This window comes from Scyliorhinus canicula, chromosome 3, assembly GCF_902713615.1.
Source record: "Scyliorhinus canicula chromosome 3, sScyCan1.1, whole genome shotgun sequence".
Taxonomy (NCBI): domain Eukaryota; kingdom Metazoa; phylum Chordata; class Chondrichthyes; order Carcharhiniformes; family Scyliorhinidae; genus Scyliorhinus; species Scyliorhinus canicula.
The window spans coordinates 46,436,484-46,463,962 of record NC_052148.1 but is presented as its reverse complement, the minus strand read 5'-3'; the positions used below and the strand labels follow the sequence as shown (position 1 = coordinate 46,463,962).

The 27,479-nt window shown below is 45.7% G+C and overlaps 1 protein-coding gene across 4 annotated transcripts in view; it reads right to left on the bottom strand.

Moving 5' to 3' along the window:
* The window catches only part of ctif (CBP80/20-dependent translation initiation factor), a 339,899-nt gene that overhangs the window by 184,674 nt on the left and 127,746 nt on the right, over positions 1-27,479 (bottom strand). For 3 of the 4 annotated variants that reach the window (XM_038790492.1, XM_038790490.1, XM_038790493.1), the window contains 3 exons: positions 20,672-20,745; positions 19,050-19,157; positions 10,763-10,838 (listed from right to left, as the gene is read on the bottom strand). In XM_038790492.1, coding sequence (XP_038646420.1) covers positions 10,763-10,838; positions 19,050-19,157; positions 20,672-20,745 — 258 coding nt within the window. The remainder of the gene's footprint in view (positions 1-10,762; positions 10,839-19,049; positions 19,158-20,671; positions 20,746-27,479) is intronic. The other variant, XM_038790494.1, reaches the window with a different exon arrangement.

Below are 27,479 nucleotides of genomic sequence, written 5' to 3'. Positions count from 1 at the left end.
CATCCCCACTTTTGACCTTATGATGAAAGGGAGGTCATTGATGAAGTAGCTGAAGATGATTTTGCCTAAGACACTACCCTGAGGAACTCCTGCAGTGATGTCCTGGAGTTGAGATGATTGACTTCCAACCACAACCATCTTCCTTTGTGCCAGGTATGATTCCAACCATGAGCGAGTTTTCCCCCTGATTCTCAATGACTCCAGTTTAGCTAGCATTCCTTGTTGCCAATAGCAGTCACCCTCACCTCACCTCTGGTATTCAGCTCTTTTGTCCTCACGCATCTCTCTATCCTGTCTCCCTTAGGGCAACCCTCTTGAGTCTCAAAGAATTGGAGTAGGTTGGTCAGTAATAGGCTGCTCCCAAGGAGCTCCATGTACTACTGGTCTCCTGTTTGTGATATGATCGACATGTCTTTTCATGATGTGACCTTGAGCTTGAATTTGGTATGATGCCGGCGCAGACTGGCAAAGAAGCATTCCTGAGATTCACTGGGCACCGGGTTGCGAAGTTCTAAACATAGACCGTGTCACCTGCTCCGCTTGTGTCTGTCTGGGCGATGCCCTTGCTGCTCTTGACTGTATATTCCCGCCAATATCTAGGAACGCAAGGTTGAGATGGGTCCGTAGTCGCCGGCCTACCCCGGTTGCGGCATGTGATGTGATCCGGTAACAGAACAGGAATCTGGCCAGCCAGGTGTCCATTGATCCCGAAGTTCGCTTTCTCAGTCCTTGTTTAAATGTTTGCACCGCCCTTTCTGCTAGCCTATTCAAAGCCGGGTGATACAGATCCATATGGATATGCCACCCCCATTTGCCTTCATAAATCCCATGAATGCGTTGCTGGTAAAGGGGTTCCCATTGTCGGTGATCAACACCTCTGGGATACCTTGCCTGTTGAATGAGGGCTGTAATTTTTCAGTGTTCGCCCTTGAGATAGTCAATGTCATTCTGTGGACTTCAAGCCATTTCGAGTGTACGTCCACAATAATCAAGAACATCAATCCGAGGAAAGGACCGGCAAAGGCGGCTTGTTGCAGCCGCCTGGCACCCCCATGGGTGAAGAGGTGTAGTAGTCGGAAGCTCCTGCTGCTCCTGACAAACCCTGCATTGTTGGGCCACCTTCTCCATCTCTGCGTCCAGGCCCACCTACCAAACATATCTGTGAGCAAGCATCTTAATTTTCAAAAGCCCTCGGGTGTCCGTTATGCAAGTCCCACAAAATGGAGTCCTGGCCTTTGCTCGGAATGATGCGCACGGTCTCCACAGTAGGATACTGTCTTCAACACTGAACTCGGACAGTTCGGTCGATAATGCCCGTAGCTCCTCGGGTAATTTTGAATGCTGGCCCCGTACGGAACTATGTGGCAGACTTTGGACTGTATGGGATCCATCTGCATCCATTCCCGTATCTGGGACGCTGTTATCAGTAGCGCGTCCAATAAGTTTAATGTGGCTACCCCTTCTTCGGACCGAGAAGACAGAGGGTGCATCGGCAATGGCAGACTGCGTTATGCATCTGCATTCATGATTTGGGTACCCGGTCAATGCTCAAATGAGTACTCACATGCTGCCAGTAGAAGGCCCCATCGCTGTACCTATTGGAGGTGATAGGTGGGTTCCTTTGTCCTCTTTAAAATGTCCTAATAGTGGTTTGTGGTCCGTAGGAATCCTGAACTGGCGGACATACACATATTGGTGAAACTTTTTTACGGCAAATACGACAGCCGACCACTCTTTCTCAGCCTACGTATAGTTGTGCTCTGTCGCGGCCAACGTCCTGGAGGCAAACGCAATTGGCCGCTCCCTGCTGTCTTCCATACGATGGGACAAAACAGCTACAATGCCGTACGGCGAGGTGTCACATGTGACTATGAGTGATTTGGCAGGGTTGTATTGCGCGAGCAAGCTCGATGAGGTCAACTGTTTCTTGGCTTTATCAAACGTTTCTTCCTGTTGTGTTCTCCACGCACATTTCTGATTTTTTTTTTCAGCAAGAGGTGGGGGGGGGGGGGGGGGGGGGCACCATAGTTGTGAGACCAGGGATGAACTTTCCATAGTACACCCCTTGGTGGAGTTTTCATCCCGAGGGGCACGTCCATTAGCGTTCACCTCAATAGCCTTAAATTCCTACACCCCTCCTCGGTGCTTTCTCTTGATAGCGAAATCTGCACGGTCTGTTGATGGTTTAAAGATGGCTCGGCCAACAATTTCCTTTGGGTTGCCATATTATTGATGTCACAGACCAGGCGGTCTCGCAGCATATCCGAGACTGGAGTACCATACTCATAAAACCGTCTAGTTTTGTCAACCGCGTTTGGAACTTGGTCACGGACTCTCCTATGATCCTTTCCGCTGTATTAAAATGGTATCTATGCACAATGGCTGGCAACCTGGAATTATAATGCTTTGCAACCAGCTTCACCAGTTCTTTGAAAGTCTTGGTGTCTGGGTCTACGGGATACGCCAGGCTTTTTATCACTCTATAAGTGCGAGTTCCACAGGCAGTTAAAAGGATTACCTCTTGTCACTCTTCACTGGTGATAGCATTTGCCTGAAATAAATAATGCATACGTTCAGCGTGCTGCACCCAATCCTCAATGCCCGCATCGAACGCGGCCAATCTTTGAATATGACATCTTGGAAAAATAAATTCCAACCTTAGTCTTGTCATGCGGAGGAGTTGGCTGTTGATCCGATGGTCCACTTTTATTCTTGTTGCCAGTTTAGTGGCCACAGACGAGTATGAGGTGAGTAAATCAAGGAAACTAGATTGTTAAGAAGTATGTACAATACTCTGCAGATCCCAGCTGGGTCCGAAGTGTCGGTTCCAAACCTGGCCAATCATTATATTACAGGTTATTACAGTGCTCATGGGATCCCCGCCTCTCAGCAGGGGAGCTCGTACTCAACGAGCCTCACATGGGGGCTAATTACTTCTAGTCCGTAGGCCTCGTGCGGGTTATAACAAGGCCCCACCAGCAAACAATCCCCATCCGCTGAAATGCAGATATTATCTTGTGCACTGAAGGGTGCACTCAGCAGAAATCCTCCAAGAGTTGACAAAATAAAAGTCTTTTAAGCAAAGCTAACCGACCAAAATCTTCAGCAAAAACTACAGGAAAAAGAATGAAATGCTCTGGTCCCCATTTATCCCACCTTCAGTTGAGAAATGAAAAAAATGGATTGGTTGCCTGCCTGTGCGACTAGCAGTAAATCACATGGGCAATGTAAAATTCAGATCAATTAGGTTGTCAATGGGCTTAAATGCACGTTCAGTTGTTGGCAGGCACACTTCTGACGGCAGCACATACCCACCAATGGTAATGTTACGTGCGAGCGCAAAGACATCGGGACAAGCATGAAGACCTCGGGACAAGCGCAAAGACATCGGGACAAGCATTAAGACCTCGGGACAAGCGCAAAGACATCGGGACAAGCATGAAGACCTCGGGACAAGCGCAAAGACATCGGGACAAGCGCAAAGACATCGGGACAAGCATGAAGACCTCGGGACGTACGCCCGATGCCATCTCATGTTATTTCATGTGATTTCAGGTCAGGCGTTTGCCCACTTATTCAACATAAAATCCTGGCCTTGAATAATCTTATTATTCTTGAATCAAACTATCTTTCTATGCTCAATGAGGTGCGGATGTTGGCATTGATGAATGGGACACTTTATTTTTTCATGGGACGTTGGTGAACTGCACAGTCTATTTGGTGCAGGGACACCTGCAGTGTTGTTCAAAAGGGAATTCCAGGATTCTGACCTGAAGACAGTGAAGGAATGCAAATGTAGTTCCAAGTCATGATGGTGAGTGGCTTGGGGGATAACTTTCAGGTGGTGGTGGTCCCATGTTTCTCCTACCCTTCCCCTTCTAGGTGGTAGAGGTTGTGGGTTTGAAAACTGTTGTTGAGTTGCTGCGGCTTTCCCATGTCATGCATCAATTATTTCCAGAAGAGCTACAGGATAAAGCATCCTCTGCTCACCAAGAGCACCAATAACCCTGTATCCACAAACTTAGACCATACAGGTTGGTGCTACCAGCAATGATTTAACATCAACTGATCTCGCCGGTATTGTTTACGAAGGAAAAGGAAAACTAAAATTGTGACAATCTTCTCCATGTTGAGTAGGCTTGTCATTGTTGCCCCCTGTTCTATCCTTTTATCTTTTCCTCCCTCGTTGCCACTCATAGAATCCCTACAGTGCAGAAGGAGGCCATTCATCCCGTCGAGTCTGAGCCAACCCTCTGAAAGAGCACTCCACCCAAGCTCACTCCCCTGCCTTATCTCAACAACCCCCCATCATAACCTATGCATCTTTTTTGGACATTAAGGGGAAATATAGCATGGTCAATCCTCCTAACCTACAAATCTTTGGAGTGTGGGAGGAAACCGGAACACCCGGAGGAAACCCACGTGGACACAGGGAAAAAGTGCAAACTCCACACAGGGAACTCGAAGGCCGGAATTCAATCCAGGTCCCTGGTGCTGTGAGGCTGCAGTGCTAACCACTGTGTCACAGTACTAAACCTCATTTCTGTGTTGTGAAGTTCCACATTATCCAAATATATTTATATACATTGTCAATACTCTCTCTGTTCTGAGCATATTTCCACTGTGCCTGCTCATGCATCTTTTTGAAAAGCATGGCACGCACACTAGTTATTGGGGATTGAGCTGGATTGCACAAATGCAACTGCTCCGAATTTGAAAAGTGGAGTACAAAGATATAAAGAGAAAGATATTCAAAAGTGGCAGAAAAATAGTGCTGTCAAGAAGAGAATGTAACATTACGTGAAGAGAGTGGAATATATTCTCCTTCGAACAAAGATTAACAGGATAGATTTGATAAAGAGATGTTCAGAATAATAAATGGCTTTGATAGCGTAAATAAGGAGAAACTGTTTGCAGTGACAGAAGGTAGCATGAAGGCCCAGATTTAAACCATTTGGCCAAAGATCCAGAGGCAACAGGAAATTTCTACCAGTGAATAATGATGATCTGGGATATACCACCTGAAAGGGTGGTGGAAGCAGATTAATTTGTAACATTTAAAAAAAAAACTTGGACAGATATTTGAAGGGTAGACATTGAAATAATTATGGGGAAAGAACAGGGGACTGGGATTGATTAGAGAGCTCTACCTAAGAGCTGGAACAGGCAAGATGGGCCAAATGGCCTCTTTCTGTGCTGTAACTTTCTGTGGTGGTAGTCGGGGAAAAATATATAACGGGCTGTGAAATATCACACAGACATGGAATATGTGACCCCCAATTCATATCTGTGCAATTGGGCCCAACTTTGAGGCAAAAACTGGGAAAGAAATCCAAGTTAAGAAATCAAGCTTTACAGAAAGAGAAAATATATGATGAGCCCTTGATGCCTGAGGTGCAGGTTGGGTTTTGAAATCAAACGGTTGTGTCGGAATGTGGAACACTCTCCAAGCTAGTTCAATGATTTCAGGCGGCAGTAGTGAAAAACTAAAGTTGAGTTAACATAGTAATAGGAACTTTTGGATTAAACAACCAGCAAAGGACTGCAGTTGGGTTCACAATCACAAAGAGTATCTGGGATTCACTGCCACATGTCCTCAAATTAAGCAGCAAGTGGATACTTACATCTCCACTGGATTTTGCGATAATAAGAACAATGAAATGAAAAAATGGCAGAAAATGTCTCCACATGAACAATCTAGTCTGATCCCCTTCTCCTACTCACACTCTGTGTCAACATTTAATTCCCATTTAATCAAGTCTACGGTAGTGATGGCAACCTAGGTGAGTGAGTGGGCCGCATGAGTAGCCATCCTTCATCTCAGTGGGCCGCAAGATTGCAATCAGGCTTGTTCGCAAACCATTACCCCACGAATAAGACTAAATATATTTAATACACACTGAATATTTCATAACGAGTTATCGAAAATGCTTAATCATTTATATATTAATAGAACTATCATCAACTCCAAATGGTAAAAACAAAATAAATATTGACACTCTTGTCGCAGAGGGAGTGCACAGCTCTCACCGTCAATGTTGTGGGCAATCAGCATGTATCTTACTTCACGTGCGTCTCACTTTAGTCATACTGGTCGGGAAAATAACTACGCCGGCTGGAAATCAGTGGAATGTGGCAACCCTTTGCGTGGTCAACGGTCAACAGAGTGTCTCATGGATTGCCCTCAGAACCCAGGTGAGCCGCATGTGGCCCCCTGGCCTCAGGTTGCCCCACCACTGGTGGCTGGACCCTGCTTTAACAAAGGTTCATGTCAGATAGTTTTACATTCGAACCAGTCTCCTTCTGAAGAGATTTGTTTCACCAGCTGCTTGACTTCTTTTAATGATTATCTTCAATTTGTGCAATCTCAGCACCTTAAATAAGTGAGAAGATCAGTATTTATTTATCCCTGCCACCTTTTATTTAATTCTAATCAAGTTTTTCACAATTGTACCTATTTCAAATGAGATTTCCAAACTTTCCACTGAATTTTGCGATAATAAGAACAATGAAATGAACAACAGTCACTGTTATTAAGGAGTAAATCAAACAGCAGCTTCCAGTGTTTGCCCAGGCACAATTAAGTGTGGAAATGAGGAGTTTCAGGGCATGGTTTAACCACCATATTGCGCCCGGCACGGATGGGGGCGCGCCTGTTAAATAGCGGGAAAGGCTGAATTGAGATTCTCGCTGGGTGCGATCAGTTTGCTACCTAACTGGCCCACTCCCGATGGCGAGTTCCAGATCTCGCCCAAATATGGTGAGCATATTGTTAACCCCAATTTGTGGTCTGCAGTAAGGAAAGGGAGGATGGTAAGATGACCTGCTGCTAGTGCTGGAGAAGGGAGTTCTTTCTCTCTTCTGGTGTACTCTGTGTTGCTGTGATTTTCCCCTGCTGAGGAGTCTACTGCTGGGAGCTGCAGGAGGGAGAGAGAGAGGCGGATTGATCCAAATGAGCAACTTGATGAAGGTGTACAAGAAATGTTTTTGCAGATTCCTGGTGACTTCATTATACTGTTGACTGTTTGTTGCCTGGTGGATGTGTTTGTTTTCATCCATCCCTTTGCTTTTGTGGCCTGGAGTAAGGAAAGGGAGGATGGAAGATGACCTGCTCTCAGACCAGGAGTAGGGAAAGGGGAGCTCTTTCTCTCATGTGACGGGCTCTGGGTCGGTGTGACATTCCCCTGGTGTGGAGTCTACGACTGGGAGCTGCAGGAGGGAGAGAGATGCGGATTGATTCAAATGAGCAACTTGATGAAGGTGGTGAAGAAATGCTTTTGCCGATTGCTGGTGATTTCATTGTATGATGAGTGCTGCAAGTCGGCTGGAATGTCACCGCGGGTCAAACATGCTGGACGTTGAGGCTGTTTTACTGCACCTTGAACATCAGCGGAACAGGTGGACACTGAGCTTTGGTTCCGATGAAATGAGGCCGTATAAGAAGGCCTGTACAACAGTCTGTGTAACATCGCCCCAGGGTGATGGGCCTGTGTCGGCACTGTCAGCGGGTCAATATACAAGGCAGGAGAGTGAGGGTCACTCGCTGTGAGGAAAGCTATGGTGCTCCTCAGTATATGGCAAAGTCTGATTCCTGTCTTTCTGCTGACACCCATCCTTTGAACGGGGTCTGCATCAGGGGCGTTTGATTTTGGACCACTGTGCCCAGGGGATGGGGGGTTGGGGAAGCCGAGGGCAACAGGAGATGGGGTGCCTGTATGGCCACTGCAAAGATTAACTTGACAGAGGCTTCACGTGTATCAGGCGTAACATGTTTTAATTGTGAACATTTGACATTTCCATCCCCCCTAGCTACAGATAGTGTGCCCCCTGCTCCCACCACCCCCCCCCCCCCCCTCTTTCCTGGTGCCCAATCAGTGATCCGCAATCTTCTTGACCTTACATGGTCCACTACTATGTCTAGCTGTGTTCCCAGGATGCACATCAGAGGTCAGGCGGCCTGCTGCTTTTTATGCCCTGAGGCCTTTGATGCCCTTGGCGGACGTTGCCTGGAGGGCTTAGAGCTGGAGAGCCCGGCCAATTTACCGGTGTCATTGGCTTTGCCATGCCACCATGTTCTGCTCGCCCTCGAGATGAGCTGGTGTCAGGAGCGGGGGAGTCAGAAGAACTGGACACCGCTGTCGTCTCCTTGGTGGCAGGCCTCAGGTTGGCCTCCAGCGCTTCATCCTCCCTCATGGTGCCCTTAGAGCCCTGGAGGTCTCCATGGGACGGAGCGGCAGCTGGAGTGAGGTCCAGATGCCTCTGCACCTTCTGCTAGTTCTGGCAGCTCCCCCTCGGCTGCACCAGATGGCCCAGCCCCATCAGTCGAGATCCTGAAAGAGAACGGGCATGTGGCCACGAGAGGGAAGGATCATTTTGCCTGACATCGACAACTTACTTGAGAGAGGTGATCTGGGTGCAGGAGCAGTGGATCTTCACCTCTGCAGTGCAGGCCAACCTCGCTGTCGGTGAAGGATCTCTCCTCGGACAACCCCGTGATTTCCAGGACCCATTCCTCATAGGAGGGGGGTGAGGACTCAGATCTCTGGTACTCTGGCCCCTGTCTTGACCCTTTCCCCTTACTTTGAGCTATCTTGTCCTGTGGGAACAGAGAGGGCTTTGTGAGCCATGCACTTGATCGATCAGTGGGACCTGGGCCAGGTGGCATGTGTGGGCACCTCAACTTGGCATGAAGTGGTTGTGCAGGTGGGTGCCGGGGGTGATGATGAACGAGCACAGAGATCGGATATAGGGAGGGTGTGAGCTGTCAACCAGTGATCTGTCAGATGGGGTGGGGGTGGCAGCAGCACTGATGCCTGGACAATGGTGGTTACTTACCCTTGCAGCTTGGTGGAGGTTGTTAGTCTTCGTCTGACATTGGACGGCGGTCCACCTGGTCATGCTGCCCGCACTGACAGCCGCTGCCAGTGCCTCCCAAGTGGCATTGGTGGCCCTGCTGCTGGCTCACCAAGACGTGCCTATTAGGTGAATTGGACATTCTGAATTCTCCCTCTGTGTAGCCGAACAGGCGCCGGAATGCGGTGTCTATGGGCTTTTCACAGTAACTTCATTGCAGTGTTAATCTAAGCCTACTTGTGACAATAATAAAGATTATTATTATCCCTGAAACCCCGCGCTTGATCATGGCCAATCCACCTAACCTGCACAACTTTGGATAGATTGGAGAAGCTGGTGTTGTTCTCCTTAGAGAAGGCTGAGAGGAGATTTGATGAATTCTATGACTGGTGAAGTATATCGTGCCTTTTTGAGATCTGTGCTGACTCACCCTAATTTGTATTTCTCCAAGTGCTAAATAATTTTATCCCACATTACGGACTTGAGTAGTTCACAAAAGATTGAGTTCTGTTATCCTTCAATATCGGATCGAAGAAAGGTTCCTTACATACTTCTTATCCCTAATTTATCATGAGCGCGACTCTCCCAGCCCCGCACCGGGCCGGACAATCGCCACAACCGTGCCACACCGCCCTGACGCCAGCGTGCGATTCTCCGAGGTGGGGAGAATTGGCGCCATTTGTGCCGGCACCATAGAATGGTGAAATGGTGAAAATTCACCATAGAATTTGTGGCATGGGTGCAGTTGCTGTATATTGGGCAGCACGGTAGCATTGTGGATAGCACAATTGCTTCACAGCTCCAGGGTCCCAGGTTTGATTCCCGGCTTGGGTCACTGTCTGTGCGGAGTCTGCACATCCACCCCGTGTCTGCGTGGGTTTGCTCTGGGTGCTCCGGTTTCCTCCCACAGTCCAAAGATGTGCGGGTTAGGTGGATTGGCCATGATAAATTGCCCATAGTGTCCAAAATTGCCCTTAGTGTGGGTGGGGTTACTGGGTTATGGGGATAGGGTGGAGATGTGGACCTTGGGTAGGGTGCTCTTTCCAAGAGCCAGTGCAGACTCGATGGGCCGAATGGCCTCCTTCTGCACCGTAAATTCTATGAATGTAATTAACTTTATAAAATTCTCCTTCAAACCTTCTAAATTTAATTGTTTTCCTAATTGCCTTTCCCAAATAAATTCAGGATTTTGACAAATTTGTACTCCACAACAAATGTTAAAATGAATTAAATCAGAATGAAAAATGCTCTCAATGATCCATTATCCATAAATACCAGAGAGTGGTGATGGTCTGGAATGCATTGCCTTTGAGGGTGATCGAGGTGGGATGCCTCACATCTTTTAATAAGTACCTGGATGAGTACTTGGCAAGTCATAACATTTAAGGCCAAGGGCCAAGTGCTAGCAAATGGGATTAGGTAGCTAGGTCAGGTGTTTTTCATGGGTTGGTGCAGACTTGATGGGCCAAAGGGCCTCTTCTGCACTGTAATTACTCTGTGATTCTGTGAATGCCAACCACAGTCACTAGATGGCAGAAGAAGCCACAAAGTCAAAAGCTCTCCAACACAACATTAGATCATTCAGTGCCTTTCTAGCAGTGCTCAACACTGCTGAAAGTAACTGCAAGTCACTTTATGAGGATTCAAACCAAATTACCCATACCGGTACTAAATTTCTCAAAATAATTTTCAGCCTGGTTATCTCAAGATTCAAGCTGCAGAATTGAAGGGATGGTCAGATAATCTACAGTGCTGAGCCCCAATGAACTCGAAAGCTTCTGAACATCTTGAAAACAAAATCACTGTTGCCCTGTTATTCCATGTAACTTTACCCTCCAGACACAGAATGCTGACTTGACACTCAATGTGGTGAGTGCAAACGTGTTTGCACTGTGAGGTTCTGGTATACCTGCCGCACAGGAAGCACTTTGTCCAGGTCATTCAAGGTAATGTTTCCATCCTCTTCGAATTTCCCCTTCACCATTCTGCACAAACAAGAGGAACAGCAGCATTAGGGCATAAACTTTAATTCTTATGGACACAAGGCAAAGGCTGATGTTTTAGAAAGAAGACATACTATTTATGACAACTGGAATGCAGTAAACAGCTTGTGACTAACAGTGGTCCCCAACACTGACAATAAATAAACTTGCCGACAGAATGCACCTCCCTCCCCTCATAAATACCATTTGCAGAGTTGCAAACACTTTCTCTTCCCAATCCACATAGGTGCTGCAATTAACATTTTCCACCCATCCTATTTGCTGTAGAAGTTCCCTATCAATCTACTCAGTTCCCTTCACTGCAGTAAGGGAACTGGTTTAAAACAGTTGGCTAGACGGCTGGTTCATAATGCAGAGTAAGGCCAAAAATGTGGGTTCAATTCCTGTACCAGCTGAGGTTATTCACTCTATCTTCTCAACCTTGCCCTTCACCTGAGGTGTGGTCATCCTCAGGTTAAATCATCAGCTCTCCCCCTCAAAGAGGAGGCCTATGGTCATCTGGGACTAAGGTGACTTTACTTTTACTGCAGTGTGGTGAGGAGACCAACATTTTCCTCCGCATGTGAAACATTACGTTGTCCCTGTCCCTGCTAGTAGAAGTAGGTTAACTGCCTGCCAACTGCGTCACAGAAGACGCATGAACTGGGAACGTCAGAGGGAAACCTATTTAAAAATGGAAAGCCAAAACCTTTGCATCTTTATTCAGATTGAGAAGGTGATGGTGTCAGAGCAGAGTTCTCCCATGATGTTCCTTTCATGGCTGCCCATTGTCCTTCAAGTTGGTTTAACTTGTTCCATTGAAATCAATTGCCAAAGATATAAAGCAGGGTGGCACAGTGGCACAGTGGTTAGAACTACTGTCTCACTGCACAAGGTTCCTGGGTTCAATTCAGGCCTTGGGTGACTCTCTGTGGAGTTTGCACTTTCTCCCCGTGTCTGTGTGGGTTTCCTCCTACAATCCAAAGATGTGCGGGTTATGGGGATATTATGGGGGAGTAGGCCTGGGTAGGGTGCTCCTTCAGAGGGTCGGGCCAGACTCGATGGGCCAAATGGCCTCCTTCTGCACTGCGGGAATTTAAAGGGTTCTATTCTGTGTTTATGAGGCATTGCCCTTGTTTAAAGATCAATGGACCTTGTAATTTAAAAAAAAAACAATTGTGACCTGTAACCAAACCATATTGAGATGACCAGCTCTCCATCCGGATATTTCAGAGATCAGTGTTTTTGGGTTGCAGTGACGGAAAACAAGAAAATCCAAAACGTCAGTGAAGAGCATGAAGCAGATTTTGCTATTTCTGCTATTCCTACACTTGGGCCTCCTGAATCATGTTGGTGCAGCATGTTAAGGAAAATCAGACATGGAGGAGCACAAACCACTTCACACAAATACACATGTATTTACATATACAGACCATAAGAGCTACAAAATGAAACGTGTAAGGAATATCAAAATCAACGGCAGAAAATGTGGGTGATCAAGTGTAATGTGGGCCCATGGAAAAACAGTAGCAGTGATACTATCAACTGAAATAAGGAAATGGTAGACATGCTGAATAATTACTTTCAGTATTCATAGCAGAGGAAGACGATAGCATGCTAGACATCCCAACGAGATATACCAGGTTCCTGGTAATGAGGTTGGCCAATTTAACCAGGTGTGAGTAGGGGAACATTTAGGGATCATTGTATCATAAGGTTTAGGTTGATAATGGAAAAGGACAAGGACCAATCCAGAGTAAGAAAAAATTAACTGGGGGAAAGCCGACTTCAATGGAATGAGAATGGATCCAGCCGAGATCAATTGGAATCAAAGGTTGACAAGCAAAACGGTACATGAACAACAGGCTGCCTTTAGAGAAGAGACAGTTTGGACACAGCCAAGGTATATTTCTGCAAAGTGGAAAGGCAGAGCAAACAAATCTAGACCTCCCTGGATGATGAACTGGACAGGGGTTAAGATGTAGAAGAACAAGTGTGCCATGACAGTTGTCAGGACAATACAAGCAAGAACCCAGGCTGAATATAGAAGGTTCAATGGGGAAGTAAAATAAGAGACGCAAAGAGAGATTATGAAAAGAGATGAGCAGCTAGTAAAAAAGGTATTCCAAAAGCCTTTTATAGGCACATAAATATTAAAAGATTGGTGTAGGAATTAGGGCCGATTAGGAACCAAAAAGGGGATTTACTCATGGAGGCTAAGGGCATGGCTGAGTTATTAAATTAATACTTTGCATCTGTCTTTCCCAAGGTTGGATGCTACACAGATCACGGTGAAAGAAGGGGTAATTCAGGCGTATGAAGACTGTACAGTAAGAAAGAGGTAATGGGAAGGCTGTCTGCACTTAGGGTTGATAAGACACCAGAACCAGGTATGATGCCTCCAGAGATACTGAGCAAAGTGAGAGTGGAAATTGCAGAGGCACTGGCCATTATTTTTCAGTCTTCCTGAGGCTCAGGAATGGTCCCAAAGGACTAAAGAATTGCAAGTGTTACACCCTTGTTCAGAAAGGGGTGTAAAGATGAGCCCAGCAACTACAAGCCGTTCAGTTTAACCTCAGTAGTAGGGAAGCTTCTTGAAATGATGGCCGGAATTTTCTAGCCTTTCACACAGTGAGATCTTCCGATCTCGGCAATGTAAATGGAGATTTACATTTCTTGCTGGCCATGTCGCAAGAGAACCCATGCTACGGTGGTGGTGGTGGTCGGATGTGTGTATGTGTGTGTGTGTGGGGGGGGGGCGGGGGTGTTGGAAAATACTGCCCACTAACTTAGGGCAAAAATAATCATTTGGGTGTATGCAGGTTAATTAAGTATTTGTTAAGGGAAAGTAGTGTTTAACTAACTTGCTGGAGTTTGTTTGATGAGATAATAGAGAAGGTTGATGAGGGAAATGCTGTTGATGTGGTGTACATGGACTTCCAAAAGATATCTGATACAGTGCCACACAACAGACTAGTGAGAAAAGTTATAGTTCATGGAATAAAAGGACAATAAAAGCAGCAAGCAATATGGATACCGAATTGGAAAGTGACAGTTAAGAGCAGTGGTTAATGGATTTTCTCTGAATAGAGGAAGGTACAGGGGCAAGTGGTTAGCACTGCTACCTCACAGCGCCAGGAACCCAGTTCAATTCCGGTCTTGGGTGACTGTGTGGAATTTGCACTTTCTCCCTGTGTCTGTGTGGGTTTCCTCAGGGTGCTCCAGTTTCTTCCCACAATCCAAAGATGTGCAGGCTAAGTGCATTGGCCATACTAAAATGCCCTTTAGTGCCCAAAGATGTGCAGGTTAGGTGGGGTTATGGGGATAGGGCAGGGGAGGGAAATTTGCTACGGCTCTTCGGGGGCTTTAAATTAATTTGTCCGGGGGCTGGGAAAACGAGCTGTAGTCCAGAAGCCAGTGTTGAGAGTAGTGAGGTACTGAGGAGTGTACCGGCAGACAGAAAGGTGGGTTGAAGTGTGTCTACTTCAATGCAAGGAGCATCCGGAATAAGGTAGGTGAACTTGGAGCGTGGATTGGTACTTGGGACTACGATGTTGTGGCCATTACGGAGACATGGTTAGAACAGGGACAGGAATGGTTGTTGGAAGTTCCGGGGTATAGATGTTTCAGTGAGACTAGGAAAGGTGGTAAAAGAGGTGGAGGAGTAGCATTGTTAATCAAAGATAGTTTAACGGCTGCAGAAAGGCAGTTCGAAGGGGATCTGCCTACTGAGGTAATATGGGCTGAAGTTAGAAATAGGAAAGGAGCGGTCACATTGTTAAGAGTTTTCTATAGGCCCCCAAATAGTAATAGAGATGTGGAGGAAGAAATTGCAAAACAGATTATGGATAGGTGTGGAGGTCTCAGGGTAGTTGTCATGGGTGACTTTAACTTTCCAAATATTGAGTGGAACCTCTATGGGTCGAACAGTTCGGATGGGGCAGTTTTTGTACAGTGTGTGCAGGTGGATTTCCTGACACAATGGATTTGGTACTGGGTAATGAACCGGGCCAAGTGTTAGATTTGTTTGTGGGAGAGCACTTTGGAGATAGTGACCACAATTCGGTATCTTTCACTATTGCAATGGAGAGGGATAGGGCCATACGGCAGGGCAAGGTTTATAATTGGGGGAGGGGTAATTATGATGTGATTAGGGAGCATAAGATGGGAACAGAAACTGTCAGGGAAAGGCACAAATGAAAAGTGGAGCTTGTTCAAGTAACAAATACTGCGAGTCCTTGATAGGTATGTCCCCGTTAGGCAGGGAGGAAATGGCCGTGTGAGGGAACCATGGTTCACAAAAGAGGTTTAATGTCTTGTCAAGAGAAAAAAAGGAAGAGTATGTAAGGATGAGAAAACAAGGTTCAGTTGGGTCGCTTGAGGGTTACAAGGTAGCAAGGAATGAGCTAAAAAAAAAGGTTTAGGAGAGCTAGGAGGGGGCATGAGAAGTCCTTGGCAGGTTGGATCAAGGAAAACCCCAAGGCTTTTTACTCTTATGTGAGAAATAAAAGAATGATCAGGGTGAGGGTAGGGCTGGTCAAGGACAGTAGTAGGAACTTGTGCATGGAATCAGAAGAGATAGGAGAGGCATTGAATGAATACTTTTCTTCAGTGTTCACCAAGGAGAGAGGCCATGTTTTTGAGGATGAGAGTGTGATACTGGCGGGTAGGCTGGAGGAGGTGGATGTTCTGAGGAAGGATGTATTAGCAATTTTGAAAAATCTGAGGGTCGACAACTCCCATGGGCCAGATGGGATATATCCTAGGATTCTTTGGGAGGCAAGGGATGAGATTGCAGAGCCTTTGGCTTTGATCTTTAGGTCCTCACTGTGCACGGGGATAGTGCCAGAGGACTGGAGAGTGGCGAATGTTGTTCCTCTGTTCAAGAAAGAGAATAGGAATGACCCTGGTAATTATAGGCCAGTTAGGATTTATGACCATTTGGAAAGATGCAGCTTAATCCGGGATAGTCAACACAGATTCGTGAAGGATAAGTCTTGCCTCATAAATTTTATTGCATTCTTTGAGGAGGTAACTAAGTTTGTAGATGAAGGTAGAGCAGTTGATGTCATATACATGGATTTTAGTAAGGCGTTTGATAAGGTTCCCCATGAAGAAAGTAAGGAGGTGTGGGATAGAGGGAACTTTGGACAATTAGATAAGTAACTGGCTATCACATAGAAGACAGAGGGTGGTGGTGGATGGAAAATTTTCAGACTGGAGACCAGCTACCAGCAGTGTACCACAGGGATCAGTGCTGGGTCTTTTGCTATTTGTGATTTTTATCAATGACTTGGAGGAGGGGGCTGAAGGGTTGGTCAGTAAATTTGCTGATGACACCATGATTGGTGGAGTAGTGGATGAGGTGGAGGGCTGTTGTAGGCTGCAAAAAGACATTGATAGGATGCAGAGCTGGGCCGAAAAATGGCAGATGGAGTTTAACCCTGATAAGTGCGAGGTGATTCATTTTGGTCGAAAAAACTTAAACCAGATTACAGGGTCAATGGCAGGGTTCTGAGGAATGTGGAGGAACAGAGAGATCTTGGGGTTCATATCCACAGATCTCTGAAGGTTGCCATTCAAGTGCACAGAGCCATGAAGAAGGCCTATAGTGTGTTAGCATTTATTAACAGGGGGCTTGAGTTTAAGAGCCGCGGGGTTATGCTGCAACTATACATGACCCTGGTGAGACCACATTTGGAGTATTGTGTACAGTTTTGGTCATCTCATTATAGGAAGGATGTGGAAGCATTGAAAAGGGTGCAAAGGAGATTTAGCAGGCTGCTGCCTGGTTTGCAGGATAGGTCTTATGAGGAAACGTTGAGGGAGCTAGGGATTTTCTCTTTGGAGCGGAGGAAGGTGAGAGGCGACTTAATAGAGGTTTATAAGATGATGAGGGGGATAGATAGAGTGGTCGTTCAGAAACTATTTCCTCGGGTGGATGTAGCTGTTCCAAGGGGGCATAACTATAAGATTCAGGGTGGGAGTTATAGGAGGGGTATCCGAGGTAGGTTCTTTACTCAGAGAGTGGTTAGGGTGTGGAATGGACTGCCTGCTGTGATAGTGGAGTCGGACACTTTCGGAACTTTCAAGCGGTTAATGGATAGGCACATGGAGCACACCAGAATGACGGAGTGGGATAGCTTGATCTTGGTTTCGGACAATGCTCGGCACAGCATCGAGGGCCGAAGGGCCTGTTCTGTGCTGTACTGTTCGATGTTCTATGTTCTGTGGGTGGGCCTAGGTAGGGTGCTCTTTCAGAAGGTCTGTGCAGACCTGATGGGCCAAATGGCCTCTTTCTGCACTGTAGGAATTCTATGGTTCTATGGTGAGGAGTTTAGTGTAGAACTTTGTTTCTTTAATATTACCTTTACCACAACCTTTGCCTTTGGTTCCATGACATCTTCATAATTTTCCCTACTCGCGAACCTATTTCTGGCCTCTAGGCTCCATCTGCCCCTCCTCCCTTTTTCTTAAAACCTATCACACTCCTACCTCTCCTCAATTCTGAAGAATAGTCTTATCGGACTCGGAGTGTTATCCCTGTTTCTCTCTCCACAGTTGCTTTTTACGGCACTTTCTGATTTCATTTCAGATCTCTGGCATCTATAAAATTTTGCTTTTATTTTAGACATTTCCTACTGATTGTTGGCCTCATGTTTCTCCGTTGTATTCCTGCGTGACTCTCGTCTGTTAATTTTTTCCAGACCGAATACTTGTTCCTTTTTGTCTTTGGAGGAAGGTGGAAGACCACATGTGTTGGGCAATCATAGAATTTACAGTGCAGAAGGAGGCCATTTGGTCCATCAAGTCTGTACCGGCCCTTAGAAAGAGGACACCACTTAGGCCCACACCTCCACCCCATCACCATAACCCCACCTAATCTTTTTGGACACTAAGGGGCAATTTAGCATGGCCAATCCACCTAACCTGCACATCTTTGGACTGTGGGAGGAAACCGAAGCACCCGGAGGAAACCCACACAGACACAGGGAGAACATGCAGACTCCACACAGACAGTGACCCAAGCCGGGAATTGAACCTGGAGCTGTGAAGCAACAGTGCAAACCACTGTGCTACCATGCCGCCCTGAGAAGAAGGGGCTGAGGATCAGAAGAGACTACTGTAGGTGAGAGGATGAAATGAAGGAAAGAATTGCATCCAAGAGAAGAGCATTTGGGCTAGAATTGAACTGTAGGAGAGAGAGGACAAGGGCAAGATCCAAAGGGGACCTATGGTCTAGAATTATCAGTATTCTAGGCAAATTGATAGGAGATCACTGGGGTCTGGAAACCGTGGAATTTCAATCCGGTTGCACTCTGTTAGGTTAAGAAGCCAAAATATATTCAAATGTAGTAGGTTGGATGGAGCAGTGAATTAATCACTGACCATTCAGATTAAATCACTGTCCATTCAACCAAGGAATAAAATCCTGTCCACAGCCAGAGAATATAACTCCACATTTCCTCGATAGTTTGATCACAGCTGATTGTACGCTGTGGATCTCTAGCTCAAAACTGCTCATGATAATGTTGCACTAATCTTACTCAGAGAATTGGCTGCAGGGGGAAATTATAATTGATACAGAAATGGTTGCTTCCTGGGCACAGTAGAGGAAGTTTAATTCCACATTTGGCCTGTGTTGCACCTGAGGGAATATTGAGCATCATGCCAAAAATAAAGTTGAGTGTCCCAGCCAGGAAATATTCACTTGCTGAATGCAGGAAAGAAAATCTGGGTTTACATTAAATTTGAATCCGACTCCCCTCCAAAGCTTAATAAAGATAATTTTCTGTGGGCAACAGATGTGGTTGATTTTTAACTGCTCTCTGAAGTGGCCTCGCAAGACACTTAGTCAAATTGAACCACTATCAGAAGTTCAAGGAGAAACTCTACCACCATCTTCACAGGATAACCAGGGATGCCCAATAAATGTCGACCTTGCCAGTAACATCCACATCCTGAGTACATACAATATTTGAGAGTAGGACGCAACTTCTCACGCAATGGAGATTCCTATCTATACTGGACCTTGGGGAGTTCTGATGAACAAAGAGAATGCTTCTCCACAGACTGTGTTCCCTTCTCTCGCAGTCATGGGGAACAATGTGTTCCTTCTGACGGCACCTAAGAGGAAACTTATGAAGACGAAGATTCTCCAACTGGAAGAAATGTCAAGAATCCCCATTTCGCATTCGGAGAAACGATACTTACCCTTCTCGATCAATGTGGGGGAGGTACTTGGAAGCGTTTTGTAAATGCTTTCGATGAAACGAGTTGGTGAAATCTAATTTCTCAGGTTGCAGATCCCATGTTGCTCCACTGCAAGAAAAAACCCGCAGACGTTATAACTCAAAGGGAAACAAGCATCCTTCAGGATGTCTTTAAACTAGCCTCTGGTTTCCAGAGGAATAGGCCCACAAAGATCTTTCTTTAGTTGAACAGACCCAAGAAATTCTCTTATACATTCTGCTTTCCGGAGGGATTGGGAGGCACCTGACAGGCTTCCTCCTTGCCACAAACTTCTGTTTTTGTTTCATAACCTGCTCCTTTCTTGAGGCATTTTATCTCTTGTTTCTTTCACTCAGTTCCCCCCACGTCTTCCACACCAAGTTGAAAGGACAGATGATATGCTCTCAAATTGGCCTCCCTAGTCCCACTTTGAGAACATTCTGCTATGTGCAAGAAAGCAATTGTTTCTGAAATGTTCAAAACTATTTGAACCAACCATCTATTTCACAAAGCATTTATGGCTCTTCGGACATGTGAAGTGTAGTTATAGCTGGGAGAGAACGAACTGCACCAGTCACCTCCCTGCCTTATAAATTAAAACTACCATTTGTTTTTTTCTCTCCATTATTTGGCACAGCTTTCCAGCAATCTTGATATTTTTGACACAGATAATAAATAATACCAGATAGTGGACGTTATGAACAAATATGGGTAAAAGCCACAGTTTACTGGCGGATGTTCAGTATAAAGAGGGATACGGTCACAATAACAGAGACTGTTGCCCTCCAACACCAAAAATTGCACACAAACAGGATGGGATAGAATGCTTTGGCAATGGAGGACAGAGTGAGTGAGGGGGAGGAAGAACATGAATCTGGAGAGGTTTAATAAGCAGGAGTGACAATGTGCTTCCTCACTTGTGAAACGCTGGGCACAGAAGGACATTTGTTAGCTCTACGTCTTTTCTCTCCCCTTTACCAATGAAACAGTTTCACAGATTCACAGCACATAGTTTATTAAATTTCTGTATTATGTGAGTTTAATATCACATCTTTCAAGTTAGCTCCCATATCACATTATTTCTACAGCATCAAGGGCAAGTATTTTTGTGAGTTTAAGTTATTATTAAAAATGATTGACCTAGAAAGCACTGAGCTCCCTGGAGATGCTGATACTGCAAGGGTTAAATCATTTCTTTAAATTAGAATACTAGGAAGATACAGCAACTCCCACATGTTACAATCAAGATTACCTCTTTGTGAGATAGAAGTATAACCAGGTTCCCCTGCTCCTGGCACTATTAAAAATATTAATATTTTCCCCTGCTTCCGAGCCTCTGAACCGGATATGCATCAGTTCAAGAGACAACTCCTAACTAGAAAAAGGATCATGTGCTAACGCCAGCTCTGGTAACCAGCTGCGTAAAGCTCAGATAGCGAAAGTAATGGAAGCAAAAGAAACGCTAAACAGCATTACGCATTCCTAAGTAACTTGAAGCACATCTTCAATTGGACAGAAGTAAATGGTGGGACATCAACAAAATTGAAAGCAGCAGGGAATTGGTGAAGTGGATTGAAAATAAAATGTAAAATAAAAGCACATACCTGACGTGCTCAAAGGTGTTAACTGCCCAGATATCGGTCCCCAGAATATCATAAGATGTCTCTTGGTTACAGTTCTATAAATGAGTGGAAAGCATCACAGAATCAACATTAGCATAAACACAACAATTAATTTTGAATGGTTATGGAAAACAAATGATGTAACTTCAATGTACCCAGGCTTCATACTGTAGTAACCATTTCACTTCTTGAATCAGAAGAAGGTCATGGATTCAAGTCGCCCTCCATTGATTTGGAGACATAATCCAGGTTGACACTTCAGTGTAGTACTGAGGGAGTGCTTGCCAGTGATTGCTGGGCTCATCAGAATGCTCAAAACTGACATCAATACATTTTGTTAGGTATGGATATTAAAGAGATTCAGAGTATAGATCAGCCATGGTCTAATGGAGTGGTGAAATAGGCTTGAGGGGCTGAAGGTCACTAGTTATATGTGAATTCTACTTTATCCTTGAATTGGGACCTCAGTTCCACGTGTGCTTAATAATTAATATGCTGGTTTAGCAAGGGCTGGTTTAGCTCAGTGGGCTAGACAGCTGATTTGTGATGCAGAACATGGCCAGCAGCGCGGGTTCAATTCCCGTACCAGCTTACCCAAACAGGCGCCAGAATGTGACGACGAGGGGCTTTTCACAGTAATTTCAGAGTTGTGATAATAAAAGGTTATTATTGTTATTAATATGTTGTTTCAGTGCAGTTGCACTTCTCTTGTTGGTCATTGGTAAATTTATCAACCTCTTCAAGCTATTACAATTGGGTGAGAAGGAATGAGCTGGCCCCCTTATATTCAGCCCCCTCAGTTGGTCGCAACAAAGGTTTAAAAATTTATTTTACCCGCAATGTCTTTTCCAAAAAATATATTTGTTAATAACGAGTCAATTAAACAAGATTTTTTTGAGTCAAAGAAAACATTTATCAGTTACTAAACCCGAGTAAAAAATAATAAAGATGCAATGACGCACACACAGATATCAGAAGAAAGTTAGAGCCCACTAAAATGTCGAAAATAGTATCTGATCAAGTCCTCTGCTTGTCTTTGAAGCACAGTTTGTTGAACGTTGCAGCCAATTGAAGTTAGTTGATTTCCTGTAAAATTCTGGAGTTGACTCAATTCAGATCAGGGGCTGGATTCACCACCGGCGTGATTCTCCGTTTTGCCGCTGCCCGGGGGTTTCCCGACGACGTGGGGCTGCCCCACAATGGGAAACCCCATTGACCGGCCGGCGTAATGGAGAATCCCACCGGTGGGTTGTGGCAGAAATGTGGCACAGCAGGGTGGAGAATCCCACCTCAGAACTCTTTCAGATTCCAGAGAGAATGAGAGAGAGATAAGAGAATCTTTCCTGCTGTTTTAAATGACTGTCATGTTTCTTTTTCCTCTTGCTTGTTCTTTTTTCTCATTCTGCTTGGCAGAATATATTTTTAAAACTTCTCTCTGCATATTCCAGGAGGGGAATTCAATTGCCATTTCTTGTGTTCCTTGTTATTGACCAAGTCATCCCATTTTTTGACCTGTGCATCTTCGAAATCTTTGACACGTTTCAAGATATAAATCAACAGAAGATGGGAGTTATTTTACCCTCCGCAGAGGTTTTGAATGTTTGATGAGTATCACAAGAACACAAGAAATAGAAGCAGGAGTAGGCCCTTCAAGCCTGCCCCACCATTTAAAACGATCGTTACTGAACTGTGCCGGCCACAACTCCTTTTCTGTGCAATTTCCCCATAGTCCTCTATTTCTTGATCTAGTAAATATTCATCAACCTCTACTTTAATTACTTATAATGATCCAGCCTCCACCACCCTCCAGGTCAGAGAATTCCACCATCTACGCATCTCAGTTTTAAATGACCGGCCTTTTATCTTGTGGCTATGTCCCCTTGTTCGAGACTCTCCACTAGTGAAAACATCTCAACATCATGCCCCCTTAAGATCTTATATGTTTGAATAAGGTCACCCTTCACTCTTCTAAATTATAAGGAATACAGACCAAGAATATTTAGTCTCTCTCGAAAGAACAGCCCTCTCATCCCAGGAATTAGCCAGGTGAATCTTCTTTGGACTGCCTCCAATGTTACTATATAATTTTTTAGGTAAGGGGACCAAAACTGTATGCAGTATGAGGTGAGGTTTCACCAACTTCCTGTACAATTGCAACAAAACATGGTTTAGCTCACTGAGCTAAATCGCTGCCTTTTAAAGCAGACCAAGCAGGCCAGCAGCACGGTTTGATTCCCGTACCAGCCTCCCCGGACAGGCGCCGGAATGTGGCGACTAGGGGCTTTTCACAGTAATTTCATTGAAGCCTACTCGTGACAATAAGCGATTTTCATTTCATTTTTTCAAACCTCTCTATTTTTAAAGTCCAACTCATTTGCAATAAACACCAAAATGCCATTCTGCTTGTTGGATCTACCTGTTAAGCTTTTTGTGATTTATGCACTAGAACGTCTAGATCCCTCTGTACTTCACTCACCTGCAGTCTCTCTCCATTTAGATAATAATCTGCCTTTTGATTCCTCCTTCCGAAGTGCATGGCCTCACAATTCCCCATATTAAACTCCATTTGCCAGGTTTTCACCCAGTCACCCAATCTATCTATATCTCTTTGCAAAATCACAATATTCTCATCACAACATGCCCTTGCACCTACTTTTGTATCATCGGAAAATTTGGAAACTTTACATTCCATTCCTTCCTCCAAGTCATAAATGTAAATAGTGAACAATGTGGGCCAAGAGCTGATCTCTGCAGTACTCCACTGGTTACATCATTCCACTCTGAAATGGACCCATTTATTCCAACTCTCTGTTTTCTATGTGACAGCCAGTTTTCAATCCATGCCAACACACTTCCATCAATTCCATGGGCTTATACCTTATGCACCAGCCTCTTAAGCAGCACCTTGTACGGGAACCTACATCTACAGGTTCCCCTCTATCTACTCTCCGTGTTACATCCTCAAAGAATTCGAGCAGATTTGTCAAACATGATTTATCTTTCGTAAAACCATGTTGACTAGGTTTGATTATATTCAGTTTTCTAAATGATTCGTTTTTCCTCTTTGATTATTGACTCCAGCATCGGAGAGGCAGTGGCGTACGAGTATTGACACTGGACTAGCAACCCAGTAAATCAATAAAGGCAAGTATCCCACATTCCTTTTGAACCACCTTATCTCCTGTCCTGCTGACTTCAGCGATCTTCATGGGTAGCACGGTGGCACAGAGGTTAGCACTGCTGCCTCAAAGCTCCAGGGACCTGGGTTCAATTCCGGCCTTGGATGACTGTCAGTGAAGTGTTTGCACTTTCTCTCCGTGTCTCTGTGGGCTTCCTCCGGTTTCCTCTCATAGTCCAAAGATGTGCATTAGGTGGATTGGCCATGCTAAATTGCCCCTTAGTGTCCAAAAGGTTAGGTTGGATTACGGGGTTAGGGTGGAGGCGTGGGCTCAAGAAGGGTGCTCTTTCCAAGGCTGGTGCAGACTCGATGGGCCGAATGGCCTCCTTATGCACTGTAAATTATATGATTCTATGATTCTGTTCTATGATTCTATGATCTATGGATATGCACCCCAAGGTGCACCTGAGTCTCTGTCCTTCCCAGCGTCCTACCGTTCATGGTGTATTCAAAGAATTTCATGGAATTTATTAGTATTCCCTTGCATTGTTATTCCTCCCAAAATGCATCACCTCACACTTTTCAGGGTTAAATTCCATTTGCCATTGTTCTGCACATCTGACCAGCCCGACTATGTCATCCTGTAATCTAAGGCTCTTCCTCCTCGCTATTTAACACATCATCAATTTTCCTGTCAACTGAGAACTTACTGATCATACCTCCTACTTTCACATTCAGATCATTAATGTACACTACATTACATTGGTACCTGCACCAATCCCTGCGATACACCACTGGACACTGACCTTCAGTCCCAAAAACAACCTTCGACCATCACCCTCTGCCTCCTGCCACAAAGCCAATTTCGGTCCAAATTACCCTGGATCCCATGGGCATTTACCTTCTTGTCCTGTTTCCCATGCGGAACCTCGTCAAAAGCCTTACTGAAGCCCATGTTGACTACACCAACTGTACTGCCCTCATCTACACACCCAGTCACTTCCTTGAAAAATTCAATTAAATTTATGAGACACAATACCCCCTGACAAAGCATTTGTATTGATGTGATGGGCTCCTTCATCATTTAGGATGGGAATATTAGTGGTACCTGCTTGTTTACTGACAACGAGCAAAATTTTGGGGATGTGCACTCTGGCCAGCGTACTCAATCTTTTAACAACCATTAAGAAGTAGGTAAATATTAAGGTAATTTATCAGCCATAGCTCTCAAATTGTGCTCCAGTAACCCTGAATATAAAGGTAAATTAAAATTAGCTATCGTGCTTTTCTGTGTGCACATCAGACGAGAGCACGATCACTGTTTGGAGGCTCCGAAAGTAGAACTGCCAGTTGAGACACACCTTTTGGGCTCATCATTACATGCTGAATTACAACTAATCATAGGAGTCATAGAGGTCGAAAGCCCATCGCATCTATGTCAGTCAAAAGCAACCACCTAACTATTCTAATCCCATTTTCCAGCACTGGGCCCATAGACTTGGCATTTCAAGTGCACATCTAAATACTTCCTAAATGTTATGAGGGTCTGTGCCTCCACCACCCTTTCAGGCAGCGAATGCCAGGCTCCCACCACCCTCTGAGTAAAAAGGTTTTTCCTCACGTTCCCTCTAAACCTCCTGCTCCTTACCTTAAATCAATGCCCCTTGGCCATTGATCCCTCCACCAAGGGCAAATGTTTCTTCCTGTCTATTCTATCTATATTTCATAATTTAATGCATCTCAATAATGTCTCCCCTCAGTCTCCTCTGCTTCAAGGAAAAAAGCCCCAGTCTAACCAATCTCCCTTCATAATGAAAATCCCCAACCCATACAACATCCTGGTAAACATCCTCTGCACCCTTTCTAGTGCTATCTCATCCCTCCTATAATGTGGATTCCAAAACTGCACACAATACTCTAGCTATGGCCTAACCAACGTTTTATACAGTTCCAGCATAACCTTCCTGCTCTTAAATGTGCAGCATGGTAGCCATGGTTAACGCTGTTGCTTCACAGTGCCAGGGTCCCAGGTTCAGTGTACCCGAGCAGATGCCGGAATGTGGCGACTAGGGGCTTTTCTCAGTAATTTCATTGCAGTGTTAATGTAAGCCTACTTGTGACAATAATAAAGATTATTATTAATTTTATACCTCAGCTAATAAAAGCAAGTGTACCATTAGCCTTCATAACCAAAACAGCATGGTGAGTGGCTTGGAGGGGGATTTGCCAGCGGTGGTGTTCCCAGGTATCTGCTCTCCTTGTTCTTTCAAGGTGACAGAGAATGTGGGTTTGGAAGGTGCTACCGAAAGAGTCTTGGTGACTTGCTGCAATGCATCTTGTTGATGATACACACCGTTGCCACTGTGCGCTTGGAGGGATTAAACGTTGAAGGCAGTGGATGGGGCGCCAATTAAGCAGGCTGTTTGTCCTGGATGGCATGAGACTTGAGTTTTGTTGGAGCTGCTCTCATCCAGGCTAGTGGAGATTTTCCATCCCACTCTTAACTTGTGCTTTGTAGGTGGTAATCAGACCGTGGGTGTTAGGAGGGGAATTGCTCGGGGAATGTTTCGGGGGCCTCGGAGGTCGGAACATCATTTACAAATGGCATTCTGATCTCTCGCTACACTGGAGAACTCCCCACTGTACAAAACGGGGGCTATGTGCAGCCTCGGTTGCTAAGGAGCAATTCAATGGATTCCCCTGTTTATGGGATATATGGTTAAAACACACTTGCCCAGCACAGATGTTCCATTTTGGAGTAAAAAACACATCAAAGGCTTTTTAAATAGGTTTGAAGTCCATGGAAATCTTTCACCCCCTGGGCGGGATTCTTTCAGCCCGGGGTCGGGCCGGAGAATCTCCGCGACCGGCATGAATCGCACAATGCCGCCCCGACGCGATTTTCAGCAGAGTGGAGAATCAGCACCATTGCACCGGCGTGGTTGACGCCGTGCCGGTCGGGGTCCTCTCTACGCGGCCCCCCCCTCCGATTCTCAACCCGGGATGGGCCGAGCGTACGTCGTAAAAAACCTGAGTCCCGCCGGCGCCGTTCACACCTGCACTCAGACGGCGGGTCCTCGGTGTGGAAGGGTCCAGGGGCGGCCTGTGGATGGGGAGTGGGGTTTGACCCCAGGGGGGTCTCCGCTATGGCCTGGCCCGCGATCGGGGCCCACCGAGCGGTGGGCCGGCCTCTCTGGCTGGGGGCCTCCTTTCCCCCGTGCCGGCCCCTGTAGCCCTGCGCCATGTTGCGTTGGTGCCGGCGCGGAGAAGGGAGCCACTGCGCATGCCGCCATGGCGCTGGTGCCACTGCGCATACGCAGACCCCGCGGCGCCCAGTTCACGGAAGTCAGGATCACCAGCTGGAGCAGCGTGGTCCACTCCAGTGCTGTGCCAGAATTGCTGATCCTGAGGCCATGTTGACGCCGTCTAGAAACGCGTCGGCGTTTCCGACGGCGTCAACACTTAGCCTCAGGATCACAGAATCCCGCCCCCTATCTTTGAAACATCTCATTGTTGATAAGCCCGATGAAGGAATAAACTGACCTGGAGTTCTGCTCTTTGGTAAGGAGACCAGAAGCAGCACGGTACCTCAATAAGTTATCTCAACACATCTTCCAATGTCGCCCTGTGCGTGGGCCCTCGAGACTTCTGAATGGGCGGGGTAGAGGCAGT